We start from the raw sequence: 15,706 nt of genomic DNA on the forward strand, positions 1-15,706 counted from the left end.
TCACTCTCTCTTCAGCACTCGGGTTCTTGCACGCAGCTTGGAGATGACCCGGCTTTGAACAGTTGTTACATCTGACATGTTTCGGCACTCTGCAGTCTTTTATCAGATGGTTACCTTTGCCACATCTGAAGCATTTCCTTTCATCTTCCCTTTGACTGCTTTGCATCATCTTACCTCTTGCATTTTTCATCTGGTTTTGCTGCCCTCTCACAGCTTCATCCTTCTTTGGCTTTCTTTCTGCCTGCTTCCAGTTGACCTTGTTCACCTTTTCATCTTTCCTTGATGCTCCTTCCTCTGACACTTCCATCTTCCGAGCTTGCTCTCGAACAGTGGCATCTGTCGACCATATAGAGATGGCTTTGGTTAGAGTCAGCTTTTCTTCCTTAAGCATGCTCTCCTTTACTCTGGATGAGGGACATGTTGCAACCAGCTTATCTCTCACCAGGTTATCCACTTCATTGACATCAAAGTCACACTTCCGAGCTTGAGTTTTCAGCTTTGCTACGTATCCTTCCACTCTTCCGCCTTCGTACACCATTGTGTTGAAGTGATGTCGCTCAACTACTGCGTTTACTTTTGGCTTGAAGTGCTTCTCCAGCTGATCTTTCAACTTTTCATATGCATTTGTCCCTTCCCCCTCTGGCAAAGTATCGATAATACCTTGAACATCAGGTCCGAGAAGGTGCAGAACAATATTGACTTTCTGAGAAGCAGTTTTCACATCAATTGCACCCATGTAAATTTCCACTGATTTGATCCATGTCATGAAGTTTTCACCTTCCTTGATACTTGGTGGTGGAGGCAGACTAACAGCCATAATTCAGAAAATATCCAAATCGACAAATACTGGCGCACTTCCAACTCGAGATATGCCCTTAACCTTGAAATGCGACAAACTTTGGCGCGACACGTGCTGCGCCTTACAGATGCGTCTTCGGGACTTTAAATCGCGTATTTTACCTTCGTCGCCATTTTGTTGTGTATCGAGTGGTCCGTACTTTCCTTATTCTGCTACTTCCGATTGTACTTCATGCTTTTGGCTAACTCCAAAGACTCCTTTTTACTCAGAACGTTTCTTCCATACTACACAAGGCCAAGAACAACAACTTCCAAGGTTCTCCATATGAGGCACACTCTCTAAATCCAGGCAGAGTAAATGACGTCACAAGAGACATCATCCTAATACACAACAATGAGGGCTCGACATAGGCCCTTCATGGGTCGGTATAGGCCCGGTGGGTCCAGTGCAAGCCTATCAGGGGCCGGTGCTGACCCAACAGGGCCCAGTGGCAAGTGTCTAGGGACGTTGAGGGCTCATGGGGGCCATATAGGCCCAATATATGGGGACCACAAGTCAATCAGGGGCCATTTAGGCCAATAAAGGCACTTCAGGGGACAGGGTTGTGCTTGACTCATGAGTCGAGTCAGAAATTTGACTCAACTCTGACTCAAATGAGTCAGATTTGAGTCGAGTCGGATAAAATGTTGAGCTGTTGAGTTGAGTCAGAGTTGAGTCGGACAAAAATATTAAGGTGTTGAGTTGAGTCAGAGTTGAGTCAGTAAAATAACTTTTGACATTGCGTTGAGTCAAAAACATTTAGGAACATGAGTCAGCTGACTAAACTTTCCAGAAACAATATATAGTATAATTTTTCATTCTCCCCCGCTCAACAACTTAGGCCTGGCCCTGCTGCCGGATTTTTTCACCCCCCCCCCCCCCGCTCAACAACTTTTTTATCTGAGTCAATTTTGAGTCAACACACTTGACTCAACAAAAAATTTGAGTCAAGTTTGAGTCAACTCATATTTTCATTGAGCCGCTTGAGTCATGAGTCGAGTCAAGGGAAAAAATCAGCTCCTTGTTTGAGTCAGAGTTGAGTCAGGGCATTCTGAAGTTGAATGATGAGTCGAGTCATCAAATTTTTTTGAGTCGAGCACAACCCTGTCAGGGGACTTGAAAAGGTCATTCAAGAGCTGTGGTGGGCCCATGAGGGGACGGCACTTGTCCAGCAGGTGCAGTCAGGGGATGTTGTACGGGTTTCTTAGTGGCCCATTTGGGCATATCAGTGACCAATTTGGATCCAGCAGGGGGCTTTGTAGACCTATCAGGGGCTGGTGATGGTCCATCAGGGGCCAGCGTTAGTCCATCGGGGCACGGCATATGCCCATCAGAGGTAATTGCGAGCCCACGCTGAACAATGATGGCCCTTCAACGGCCCCTAATGGATCTACATTGACCCATGGGCCATGATGTGTCATGTATGCCCCTATGGCAGGCCTACTCAGACCCCTGATGGACATTCCCGGCCTCTGATGACCCTATACTGAATGCTGATGGGGCTCTAAGTTTCTCCAATAACCCTTCGTCAAACCATTATTACCATACGCTGGCACTAGGGGCCCCACATCAGCCGCAGGGCAGTCCGTGCCATGACAGCATGTCTTTTCGGCCGATATTACATCGGTAATATTTATTAAAATCATGATTTTATGGTGTCATTATATAGCTAACAGTCATAAGAAATATATTTCAACTCGAAAACAGCTCCAAACAGCATATAATTTTAAAGAAACTCCTCCGAAATCCAAACGCCTATTCGGGTCCATAGAGAATAACTGCGGTCCCCCGCAATTTCGTCACGAGCGTCGGACCAATCAGCGTCGAGTACTGCCGAGCGCTGATTGGTGAATTTTCCGCTAGCGTGTAAGTACTGCTCGCGGAACAAGAAATCGTCGACAATCCTCCACAAACGTCTGTCACCATTTTTCGTAATGCTAAACAGCCGGAGCGTACCCCCCTGGCAGAGACCCTGCACGCACGCGAGCACACTACGTCACGTCCGGGGGGCACAGGTATATGAAAAATCGCAGTGACGTAACACTTTTCTCGCTTCTCATTGGTCAATAGCCCGTTGCCGGGGTAACGTGCACGTATGTGAGCGCGGGCAAGAGTACTAGCCGGCCGCCGATCAGGGCTCTTGTCACTTTGAAAATTTGACCCAAGGTCATGGTGTGGTTTTTATAAGGCAGAATTTACAAATTTATTTTGTGTCTTAGGAACAAGTAGCGGCGCGGAAACTACTTTCAGGTGTGAGGGCACACCTGATGCTTCCCGGGACCTAGGTTACCCCCAAATCTAGTTTTCCCGGTAACGGTGGGGCAGGCGTCACCAACAGCTTTCTGTTGTAAACAGCCAAGGTTGATGCATTACTAGGGCCCAAATGCATAAAACATTTACGTGAGATTACCCACAATGTTCGGACACGTTGATGACGTCACTGGTGGCAGTTCGATCTATGCATACTATCGATGCAGGGTTTTCAATCGATATGAGATCTTTGATTTGCGGAACTGGAAGATCACACGTGATAATGCATTTTGAGCTCTGAAATGAGACTGAGATCGCCGGTTCGAACCCCACCGGCTCGGCGGCAAGAATTAGCCGGGCATTTTTAACATATTTTGAAATTCTTTTATAGATCGAAGGTCTATTTTCGGCGGCGGAGTAACGTAGTTTTATTTGATATGCCCTGGCGCGAACTGTTAAGTGATGTATTTCCCCGTGCTCGACTTAAACACGTGACGTAACAGTACATTGCCGTAGGCAATGTTATTCGTGGGAGAGATTGCAGGCAATAGTAAGTCAAATATTTTAGGTTAAGTGGTTGTGTATCTGGCTTCAGGCCGAAGGCCTGAAGCCTGATGCATAACCACTTAACCTAAAATATTTGACTTACTATTACCTGCAATCTATTCCTGGGAGTAACTTATTCCTTAACCCCAGTAGGCAAAATCAGTAGGTTAGGTTAGGTTAGGTTAGGTTTATTTATGCCCGGTAGGCAAAAATCAGTAGGTTAGGTTAGGTTAGGTTAGGTTAGGTTTATTTATGCCCGGTAGGCAAAAATCAGTAGGTTAGGTTAGGTTAGGTTAGGTTAGGTTAGGTAGGTCAGATACAGCCATCAGAGACAACGGTTATCCAATTCGCCGGTGAAAATAAGCTCCCGATCTAATAACGGATTGCAAAACTCGATAAAAGGCACGGCAATTTATTGCCGCCGATGGGATTCGAACCGCGATCTCAATCTTGTTAGAGAGCTCAAAAGTCATTTTCTTTCTTGTATTCTTGTATTGCATAATATCACCAACAGGCATGATCCCTATGATAGGTGAAGTCAAAAGATAAAATACGAAAAAAAAACATGCACAATAAACTATCATAATAAAAACAGTATTCTCATGTACATTGCCCTAGAGTCTCACGGATCCGGTATAGAGGACGAGGCGCCTCTTGATGCTTCCAACAGGATAACATAACACATCAGTTTGAGGCTGGGCTTCCAGAAATTTGTTGGTGGCACGAGGACAGCGCGTAAACAGGCCGTTTGCAATGCAGTTCACTCGCCCACGCGGCACATGGAACAATGTCGACACAGCGCTGCGTGTCGCTCTGAGCGGAGCGTGTAACGAGAACGACCGTAGAAGATGAGAGGATGACACCGAACCTTTGAATACCTTGCACAAAAATACAATGTCACTCTCAATGCGCCTGGCATGTAGCGATCTCACGTCGAACAGCTTCAGCAGGTAATGATATTCAATCGAGTCATGGTGAACGTTCGTCATGTTTGCCAGCCAAATCAAAAACTTGTGTTGGACACGTTCCAAACGCACGAGATGACACTTGGAAGCACCGGCCCAAACTACAGAACAGTACTCTAGGATGGCCCTAACATTTGCATTGAATGCCGCGAACACTGCTCTCCTGTCCAGTTTGCACCGCGGAGAGGTCGCCTGCGGCCCCCGCCGAAGTTAGTTGGTAGCACTGCTGCTCCACGGCGTACATTTCCTACCAGCCCATAGGGTTTACATGTTAAATGGCCTGTTTTCGGCGAGCGATATCTCGGTCAACCTTTGAAGGAATCAATGGTTCTTAGTCTCAAATGATAGATCGATGAATTTTCTTTCGACAATTCCTCTACCATTTTTCACGAAACCCAGCCGATCTTCTACGGCGTACAGGTTAAAGATTTCTCTGCACCCCGTCACGCGCGATCCACCTCTCCGATCGTCGGCGCGCGGTCCTCGGTAGCGCAGTCGGTAGCGTATCGGGCTACGGATCCGAGGGTCGTGAGTTCGAATCCTGGGAGTGCCGCGTGATTTTGGCTAGAATTGAATGATGTAGATTTTTGAATGTTTGCATAATCAATTATTAATAGCTAATTGAATGTATCTGCCCACTAATCGGCCCCCAAAAACCTGTTATTTAAGAAATTAAAGAAATGAATGTCACGTGCGCGTCACGACTGTCAACCATAAGCGCTACCATATTCTAAATTGAACTAACTTTTTGCTAGTCCCGACCACATATAGTAGGTTTTCTAGTAGTTATACTAGAAATTCCTACCAAAGTTCGTCCTACCCTTCACTCAATATACCCTGGTCGCCTGGAGGCTCCGCATGAGTAGCCCTAGTGCCCGATTGGCCTTTGAAACAATCACATTTGTATGGTCTGCAAAAGTAAGTTTTCGGTCAAGTACCACACCCAAATCACGAATCGAAGTCACTTCCTGCAGAGTGCTACCACTGATTTGATACACAGATGGATATATGTCTCTTTTGAGCGTGATTTTAAAAGTTTTACACTTCGAGGGATTCAGCTTGAGCCCCCAGACCGCCGCCCATTCCGTTACAGCATCAATATCGTTCTGGAGCCTTTGTACATCATCGTGATTTCTAACTTTCTGAAAAATCTTCAAATCATCGGCAAACATCAAGCAATCTGTCTTGACGACAGATGGCAGGTCGTTCACAAGGAGCGAAAAAAGCATCGGACTGAGCAAACCGCCCTCCGGCGTTCCTGAGACGACTGGGGCCCACTCTGACACCTTGCCGTTTAAAACAACTCGTTGCTTCCGCCTTCCTAAATATGACGACAGCCACTTCAGAGCCAACCCTCTCACACCATACATGTGTTCCAGTTTGTACAGTAAAAGACGATGGTTAACGCTCTGGAATGCACTTGAAAAATCTGTGTATACCGCATCAAGTTGGACACCCTCAGATATTGCGTCATATCCACTGGACAGAAAGGTAGCCAGATTTGTGGCGCAAGATCGGCCCGGCATAAAGCCATGCTGATAGGACGAAAGTAGTGGCTGAACATGATGCATGAGTTGCTGACCGACTACCTTTTCGAAGATTTTGGCACAAATTGGGAGAAGTGATACTGAACGATAATTTTCGGGTGAACTGCGAGAACCTTTTTCGAATATCGGAACAATGTTTGCCTCAGCCCACTGTTCAGGGAAAATACCGGAAGACAGAGAAGACGAGAAAATTTTACATAGGGGGACAGCAAGCTCGTCGGAGCACTCACGCAGTAGGCGGGCACTCAGGCCATCTGGGCCACATGCTTTACCTACTGGGACGTTTCTCAGGAGATCGCGCACCGTCTCCATCGAGACGTTGAAGGACATGATATTGTCCTGACTGGCCTGCGAGATGACTGGAAAATGGGTGATGCGTGGGTTGGAAAACTTTTTTGAAAAGGTAGAGTTTAGAAGGTTGGCTCTGCCTACGTCATCCGCGACCTTCACGCCATGGTCATCTAACACTGCCATGCCCCTGTTCTGCCTGAAACACTTCAAAAATGTCCAAAAACGCTTCGGGTTAGTCGCAAAGTCTCGAACAAGACTAGACAGATATCGGTCATGTCCATCACCAGACAGTCACGTGTGATTTCCCACTTTGCATATCAAAGTTCTCATAACAATAGAAAACCCTGCATCAATAGTGCTTTTAGATCGAGCATACCAAGATTCCATGACGGTTTTTCGTCCAGCAGATTTTCGTCGGACAATTTTTCGTCCGCAGATTTTCGTCCGACTTTTTTTCGTCTCGCATTTTTTCGTCTGTACATTTTTTCGTCTGTGCATTTTTTCGTCTGTTCATTTTTTCGTCTGTACATTTTTTCTTCCGGACATTTTTTCGTTCGTATATTTTTTCGTCCGTGCGTTTTTTCGTCCGGACATTTTTTCGTCTACAATTTTAACGTAACCTTACCTGACCTAACCTAACCTAACCTAACCTAACCTAACCTAACCTAACCTAACCTAACCTAACCTAACCTAACCTAACCTAACCTAACCTAACCTTACCTAACCTACTGATGTTTGCCTACCGGGGGATAAGGAAAAAGTTACTTGCATGAATAGATTGCAAGCAATGGTAAGTCAAATATTTTTAGGTTAAGTGGTTATGCATCAGGCTTCAGGCCTTCGGCCTGAAGCCAGATACACAACCACTTAACCTAAAAATATTTGACTTACCATTGCCTGTAATCTCTCCTAAGGCATTGCCTTCGGCACTGCACTGCTTCGCCCCGAGTATTATTATGACGTCATTTGCCTCACAGTTGAATAGCATTGTAGTATGTTTTCACTCAACCTTGGGTGCACAGACGAAAAATTTATGGAACGAAAAAATGTCCGGACGAAAATATGTACAGACGAAAAAATATACGAACGAAAAAATGTCCGGACGAAAAAATGTACAGACGAAAAAATGTACAGACGAAAAAATGCACAGACGAAAAAATGTACAGACGAAAAAATGCGAGACGAAAAAAAGTCGGACGAATATCTGCGGACGAAAAACTGTCCGACGAAAAAATGTCAGACGAAATTTTGTCCGGACACGCATACCAATTATTTTAGCCACCAGTGACGTCATCAACGTGTCCGAGCATTGTGGGTAATCTCGCGTAAATGTTATATGCGTTCGGGCCCTAATAATGCTTGAACCTTGTTTGTTTACTACAGAAAGCTATTGGTGACGCCTGCCCCACCGTTACCGTTTTCCCACCAGTTTTAGGTCACTTATTTTTCACCCCTTGGCCTTTTAAACGAAACGAACAGAACGAGAACATCTGCAAAAAGTGAGGTATTTCGTCTCAGCTGAGTCAAGGAAATACCTTTTTTGGTAATATGGTATAAAGCTTAAAACTTGTCCAGTGAGCTGTCGAACCAGGGAAAGAGGATGTCCGTGAAGTTAGCGTCAGCAACAGCAACGAATACAGCGTCGGATTCAGAATCGCCTAAAAAACTCATAGTAGGTCAATTGGGGGACGGGGAGCAAGAATATGACCTTTATTTGGCCCTAGCTCTTACCCCTTACCCCTTAATCGGCCCTTAAAGGACGGGGCGCGTCAAAAGTGCCTCAAGGGTTCGTCTGATCGCCAAAATAAGGGTCGCAATCGATTCCCCGGGTTAATATCTAGCCGCAGCCTCGGGTTCCAGATGTGTGCAACTTACCCCTTACCCCTTAATCGGCCCTTAAAGGAAGGGGCGCGTCAAAAATGCCTCAAGGGTTCGTCTGATCGCCAAAATAAGGGTAGCAATCGATTCCTCGGGTCAATATCTAGCCGCAGCCTCGGGTTCCAGATGTGTGCAACTTACCCCTTACCCCTTAATCGGCCCTTAAAGGAAGGGGCGCGTCAAAACTGCCTCAAGGGTTCGTCTGATCGCCAAAATAAGGGTCGCAATCGATTCCTCGGGTCAATATCTAGCCGCAGCCTCGGGTTCCAGATGTGTGCAACTTACCCCTTACCCCTTAATCGGCCCTTAAAGGAAGAGGCGCGTCAAAAGTGCCTCAAGGGTTCGTCTGATCGTCAAAATAAGGATCGCAATCGATTCCTCGGGTCAATATCTAGCCGCAGCCTCGGGTTCCAGATGTGTGCAACTTACCCCTTACCCCTTAATCGGCCCTTAAAGGAAGGGGCGCGTCAAAAGTGCCTCAAGGGTTCGTCTGATCGCCAAAATAAGGGTCGCAATCGATTCCTCGGGTCAATATCTAGCCGCAGCCTCGGGTTCCAGATGTGTGCAACTTACCCCTTACCCCTTAATCGGCCCTTAAAGGACGGGGTGCGTCAAAAGTGCCTCAAGGGTTCGTCTGATCGCCAAAATAAGGGTCGCAATCGATTCCTCGGGTCAATATCTAGCCGCAGCCTCGGGTTCCAGATGTGTGCAACTTACCCCTTACCCCTTAATCGGCCCTTAAAGGACGGGGCGCGTCAAAAGTGCCTCAAGGGTTCGTCTGATCGCCAAAATAAGGGTCGCAATCGATTCCCCGGGTCAATATCTAGCCGCAGCCTCGGGTTCCAGATGTGTGCAACTTACCCCTTACCCCCTAATCGGCCCTTAAAGGACGGGGCGCGTCTAAAGTGCCTCAAGGGTTCGTCTGATCGCCAAAATAAGGGTCGCAATCGATTCCCCGGGTCAATATCTAGCCGCAGCCTCGGGTTCCAGATGTTTGCAACTTACCCCTTACCCCTAAATCGGCCCTTAAAGGACGGGGCGCGTCAAAAGTGCCTGAAGGGTTCGTCTGATCGCCAAAATAAGGGTCGCAATCGATTCCCCGGGTCAATATCTAGCCGCAGCCTCGGGTTCCAAATGTGTGCAACTTACCCCTTACCCCTTAATCGGCCCTTAAAGGACGGGGCGCGTCAAAAGTGCCTCAAGGGTTCGTCTGATCGCCAAAATAAGGGTCGCAATCGCTTCCCCGGGTCAATATCTAGCCGCAGCCTCGGGTTCCAGATGTGTGCAACTTACCCCTTACCCCTTAATCGGCCCTTAAAGGACGGGGCGCGTCAAAAGTGCCTCAAGGGTTCGTCTGATCGCCAAAATAAGGGTCGCAATCGATTCCCCGGGTCAATATCTAGCCGCAGCCTCGGGTTCCAGATGTGTGCAACTTACCCCTTACCCCTAAATCGGCCCTTAAAGGACGGGGCGCGTCAAAAGTGCCTCAAGGGTTCGTCTGATCGCCAAAATAAGGGTCGCAATCGATTCCCCGGGTTAATATCTAGCCGCAGCCTCGGGTTCCAGATGTGTGCAACTTACCCCTTACCCCTTAATCGGCCCTTAAAGGACGGGGCGCGTCAAAAGTGCCTCAAGGGTTCGTCTGATCGCCAAAATAAGGGTCGCAATCGATTTCCCGGGTCAATATCTAGCCGCAGCCTCGGGTTCCAGATGTGTGCAACTTACCCCTTACCCCTTAATCGGCCCCTAAAGGAAGGGGCGCGTCAAAAGTGCCTCAAGGGTTCGTCTGATCGCCAAAATAAGGGTCGCAATCGATTCCTCGGGTCAATATCTAGCCGCAGCCTCGGGTTCCAGATGTGTGCAACTTACCCCTTACCCCTTAATCGGCCCTTAAAGGAAGGGGCGTGTCAAAACTGCCTCAAGGGTTCGTCTGATCGCCAAAATAAGGGTCGCAATCGATTCCTCGGGTCAATATCTAGCCGCAGCCTCGGGTTCCAGATGTGTGCAACTTACCCCTTACCCCTTAATCGGCCCTTAAAGGAAGGGGCGCGTCAAAAGTGCCTCAAGGGTTCGTCTGATCGCCAAAATAAGGGTCGCAATCGATATCTCGGGTCAATATCTAGCCGCAGCCTCGGGTTCCAGATGTGTGCAACTTACCCCTTACCCCTTAATCGGCCCTTAAAGGACGGGGCGCGTCAAAAGAGCCTCAAGGGTTCGTCTGATCGCCAAAATAAGGGTCGCAATCGATTCCCCGGGTTAATATCTAGCCGCAGCCTCGGGTTCCAGATATGTGCAACTTACCCCTTACCCCTTAATCGGCCCTTAAAGGAAGGGGCGAGTCAAAAATGCCTCAAGGGTTCGTCTGATCGCCAAAATAAGGGTCGCAATCGATTCCTTTGACCCGGGGAATCGATTGCGACCCTTACTTTGGCGATCAGACGAACCCTTGAGGCACTTTTGACGCGCCCCGTCCTTTAAGGGCCGATTTAGGGGTAAGGGGTAAGTTGCAAACATCTGGAACCCGAGGCTGCGGCTAGATATTGACCCGGGGAATCGATTGCGACCCTTATTTTGGCGATCAGACGAACCCTTGAGGCACTTTTGACGCGCCCCGTCCTTTAAGGGCCGATTAGGGGGTAAGGGGTAAGTTGCACACATCTGGAACCCGAGGCTGCGGCTAGATATTGACCCGGGGAATCGATTGCGACCCTTATTTTGGCGATCAGACGAACCCTTGAGGCACTTTTGACGCACCCCGTCCTTTAAGGGCCGATTAAGGGGTAAGGGGTAAGTTGCACACATCTGGAACCCGAGGCTGCGGCTAGATATTGACCCGAGGAATCGATTGCGACCCTTATTTAGGGGATCAGACGAACCCTTGAGGCACTTTTGACGCGCCCCTTCCTTTAAGGGCCGATTAAGGGGTAAGGGGTAAGTTGCACACATCTGGAACCCAAGGCTGCGGCTAGATATTGACCAGAGGAATCGATTGCGACCCTTATTTTGGCGATCAGACGAACCCTTGAGGCACTTTTGACGCGCCCCTTCCTTTAAGGGCCGATTAAGGGGTAAGGGGTAAGTTGCACACATCTGGAACCCGAGGCTGCGGCTAGATATTGACCCGAGGAATCGATTGCGACCCTTATTTTGGCGATCAGACGAACCCTTGAGGCAGTTTTGACGCGCCCCTTCCTTTAAGGGCCGATTAAGGGGTAAGGGGTAAGTTGCACACATCTGGAACCCGAGGCTGCGGCTAGATATTGACCCGAGGAATCGTGTGCGACCCTTATTTTGGCGATCAGATGAACCCTTGAGGCATTTTTGACGCGCCCCTTCCTTTAAGGGCCGATTAAGGGGTAAGGGGTAAGTTGCACACATCTGGAACCCGAGGCTGCGGCTAGATATTAACCCGGGGAATCGATTGCGACCCTTATTTTGGCGATCAGACGAACCCTTGAGGCACTTTTGACGCGCCCCGTCCTTTAAGGGCCGATTTAGGGGTAAGGGGTAAGTTGCACACATCTGGAACCCGAGGCTGCGGCTAGATATTGACCCGAGGAATCGATTGCGACCCTTATTTTGGCGATCAGACGAACCCTTGAGGCTCTTTTGACGCGCCCCGTCCTTTAAGGGCCGATTAAGGGGTAAGGGGTAAGTTGCACACATCTGGAACCCGAGGCTGCGGCTAGATATTGACCCGAGGAATCGATTGCGACCCTTATTTTGGCGATCAGACGAACCCTTGAGGCATTTTTGACGCGCCCCTTCCTTTAAGGGCCGATTAAGGGGTAAGGGGTAAGTTGCACACATCTGGAACCCGAGGCTGCGGCTAGATATTAACCCGGGGAATCGATTGCGACCCTTATTTTGGCGATCAGACGAACCCTTGAGGCACTTTTGACGCGCCCCGTCCTTTAAGGGCCGATTAAGGGGTAAGGGGTAAGAGCTAGGGCCAAATAAAGGTCATATTCTTGCTCCCCGTCCCCCAATTGACCTACTATGAGTTTTTTAGGCGATTCTGAATCCGACGCTGTATTCGTTGCTGTTGCTGACGCTAACTTCACGGACATGGAAAGAGGGATGTTTTTTAGTTAAACGTGCTCTACCATTCATTTTTCTTTTTTTTGACACACATCCTCTAATTTGGGGAGGATACGAACGGCTTCTGGCCCTACAAAAAGTCGTGGGGGCAGCGGCCCCACGCCCCTCCCCCCCTCAGTTCCCGCGCCTATGGGATTAAGTGTTGTAATGTTCATTGCTCATTTACTTTTATGTGACGTGATAATAGAGATCCTGGAAATTCTTCTAGATTTTTTTTTGCCACATCTTTTGCAGTTTTTATGGATCTGAGACATATCCTCCATATATGATTCAAGTGAATTATATATTGTAACTCTGATTTGCAGCTTGCTTTGAGATGCACTATGATCATAGATCCAATGCTGAAGTTTATTTATATGTCGGCCAACGTTGAATGTCTTTGTTTATCACTGGTCATGGCTTTTTCATTGCTCTTGAAATTCAAGCAAAATCCATTTTATATTTTTCCAAAATAGTTTATTATACACAAATATGATAACACTGAAACACTTAGCTCTGAACAGTGCTATTTCATGATTGAATATGACCTATGTTGAGATACCCTATCGTGGTTTGTGTCAAAACATTATAATTTGGTATCAACAACTGAATGGCACACCAAAATGAATTAATTTCAAGGAAGAAATGAAACAAATGAATAGTCAAATTCTTAAATGCTCCTTAATTTCTGCTATTTCTTTCAGCTTCTTAATTTGTAATGTACCAAGTTGTCTTAGTGCTCACTTTAATCCAGTAGCTGGTATTTACATTTTATAGAGGCAATAATTGCAGCTGTAACACTGAGCTGTGAAGTGGTTCAATGCTCAATGCTCACTGACTAGGTACTGATTCTTGAGATGTCTACTTCGATTACTTATCGTTGACTTGGTGAATACTGAATTATCCAAAAAATATGCTAAACAAGTTTGTGCAAACAGGTACAATAAAAATTAACAAAACGTCACTGTTTGCTCGTAAAAGAATATATCAGCGTGTGAATCTGACATGGGTAACACATACATATGCAGTGTCCCAAAATTACAATTTGACTTGGGTGTCAGAGTGGAAAATTCGAACCCTAAAAGGCCAATGAGTGGAAAATTAGAAACAAAATGTGGGATATTAACTCAATAAAGGAGGAAAACGGCACTGATTCTCAAGGAAGTTTAATATTACATCGCTGGAGTTAGGGTTTTTCCACTCATTTATGCCAAAGAAACATTTGAGAGTGGAAAATTCACTTTGACAATCAAAAGTGAGAGTGGAAAATTATTCACCATTGGGTGTCATCTCCCACCCAAACCAACAAATTTTGGGACATTGTACATATGTGTGTGTGACATTATTGCAGCACTAGCACAGTCTGCAGGCAGGAGGTTTACATATCAAATATTATGTTTCTGATGAAAGAATATAATGCGTGTTGGTTTGTTGCGGGGGTTACTAATGATACTTTTTCATCATTTCAGATAAGTTCAAATTGTGATAACCATGGCACAAGTTCTGACGCGTCTTGGTCAGCTGGGACTGGGTATCGCCATCACAGGAGGCGTCATCAACTCGGCGCTCTACAATGTGGACGCCGGTCACCGGGCCGTCATCTTTGACCGGTTTTCCGGCATCAAAAACACCGTCGTCGGCGAGGGCACCCACTTCTTCATCCCATGGGTGCAGAAGCCCATCATGTTCGACATCCGCGCGCGGCCGCGGAACGTGCCCGTGGTGACGGGCAGCAAGGACCTGCAGAACGTCAGCATCACTCTCCGCGTGCTGTTCCGGCCGGTGGCCACGGCACTGCCCAACATCTACACCACACTCGGCGAGGACTACGACGAGCGCGTGCTGCCCTCCATCACCAACGAGGTGCTGAAGGCGGTGGTGGCCCGCTACGACGCCAGCGAGATGATCACGCAGCGCGAGGTGGTCTCGCAGACGGTCTCCGAGGAACTGACCGATCGGGCGCGTCAGTTCGGCCTGCTGCTGGACGACATATCGATCACGCACCTGATGTTCGGCCGCGAATTCATGCAGGCCGTCGAGATGAAGCAGGTGGCGCAGCAGGAGGCCGAGCGCGCTCGGTTCGTGGTGGAAAAGGTACGTTGAAGCGTGAGCTACTGCCTAACCGTTACCTCAAGTCTTGGCGTGCAAGAACAGTGTCCCAAAATTTGTAGATGTGGGTGGGAAACGACATCCAAATGAAGATTATTTCCACTCTCACCTCCAGTTTTCAAGCCCAATTTTCCACTCCCAATTCCACTGAGAAGGAGCAATTGCGTGAATGGTTGTTTTGCATCTGTCACAGTTGTAGATAGATTTATGTTTTTGATCATTTTCCCACTCTTTTTGGGCCTTACCTGACAGACAATTTTTCACTCTCATCCTTTTTTTGGTCAGCAATTTTCCCCTCTGACACTTAAGCAAAAATATAGTTTTGGGACACTGTGCAAGAAGTACCTAACCCTTGCATAGCTTTTCAGTTACTTATATTTATAAGTGGTTTTGTCCTATAACATATTTTGTTTTACGTCGATAAAGGTAGGTATGTGTCTCTGACTCATTACCTTTGTCCGTTGCCGCCATATACATAATTCCTATTGGCGAACCCTCACAGTGCTGTCACCAATAACGTTGACCCCTGTTCGGCCTCTGACCGGTTGTTGGTGCTGTGCAGGCGGAGCAGCAGAAGCGGGCGGCCATCACCTCGGCCGAAGGAGACAAGGTGGCCGCCGAGCTGCTCTCGGCCGCGTTCGCGCGCGCCGGTAACGGTCTGATCGAGCTGCGACGGATCGAAGCTGCCGAGGACATCGCCTACCAGATGTCGCAGAGCAGGAACGTCATCTATCTGCCGCAGAACCAGACCACCCTTCTCAACTTGGGCAACGTCTGAGCGGCGGGATAGTCGCCGCCGGCAGCCTCCGCCTGCAGTCTGGTTTGGCTGCCGTCTGAGGTCCGACCCGGTTGCTGTCCGAGGTCCGACTCGCAAAGGCTTTTTGGCCCCGATGCAAGGGTTTCCGTGAATACCTACTGATGCATGGCAGTTAGAACTAGACTGAGGACGTTAGTTTACGACCATATGAGTGTGTGCGGTCGGGTCGTGCAGTTTGTGGCGCCGTGATAGTGAACCATGGGTCTGGCCTACCTATGTCTGCAATTTTCCGACCCGGTCATAATGGAGAGTGAATGCTTTTGCTTTTTTGATGCGCGAAGACACGCAAAGGACTGCAGCTGGTGACTGTGGTGAAATATACAATGCCTCCATGTCTGAACGCTGTTTGCCTATTATTCAGTGAAACTGTTGGATGAGGATCGCT

The 15,706-nt window shown here is 47.8% G+C and overlaps 1 protein-coding gene across 9 annotated transcripts in view; it reads left to right on the forward strand.

Moving 5' to 3' along the window:
• The window catches only part of LOC122371137 (prohibitin-like), a 30,575-nt gene extending 14,914 nt beyond the window's left edge, over positions 1–15,661 (forward strand). For 3 of the 9 annotated variants that reach the window (XM_043347259.1, XM_043347261.1, XM_043347264.1), the window contains exons 2-3: positions 13,865–14,489; positions 15,067–15,661. In XM_043347259.1, coding sequence (XP_043203194.1) covers positions 13,887–14,489; positions 15,067–15,282 — 819 coding nt within the window. In that variant the 5' untranslated portion in view covers positions 13,865–13,886 and the 3' untranslated portion in view covers positions 15,283–15,661. Of the gene's footprint in view, positions 1–2,833; positions 2,854–7,852; positions 7,873–7,915; positions 7,935–12,468; positions 12,561–12,609; positions 12,691–13,864; positions 14,490–15,066 lie in introns of those variants that run through there. The other 6 variants (XM_043347263.1, XM_043347262.1, XM_043347266.1 and 3 more) reach the window with 6 other exon arrangements.
• Positions 15,662–15,706: the final 45 nt, after the last annotated feature.

The sequence above is a fragment of the Amphibalanus amphitrite genome, unplaced genomic scaffold (genome assembly GCF_019059575.1).
Source record: "Amphibalanus amphitrite isolate SeventyFive unplaced genomic scaffold, NRLGWU_Aamphi_draft 001209F_arrow, whole genome shotgun sequence".
Taxonomy (NCBI): domain Eukaryota; kingdom Metazoa; phylum Arthropoda; class Thecostraca; order Balanomorpha; family Balanidae; genus Amphibalanus; species Amphibalanus amphitrite.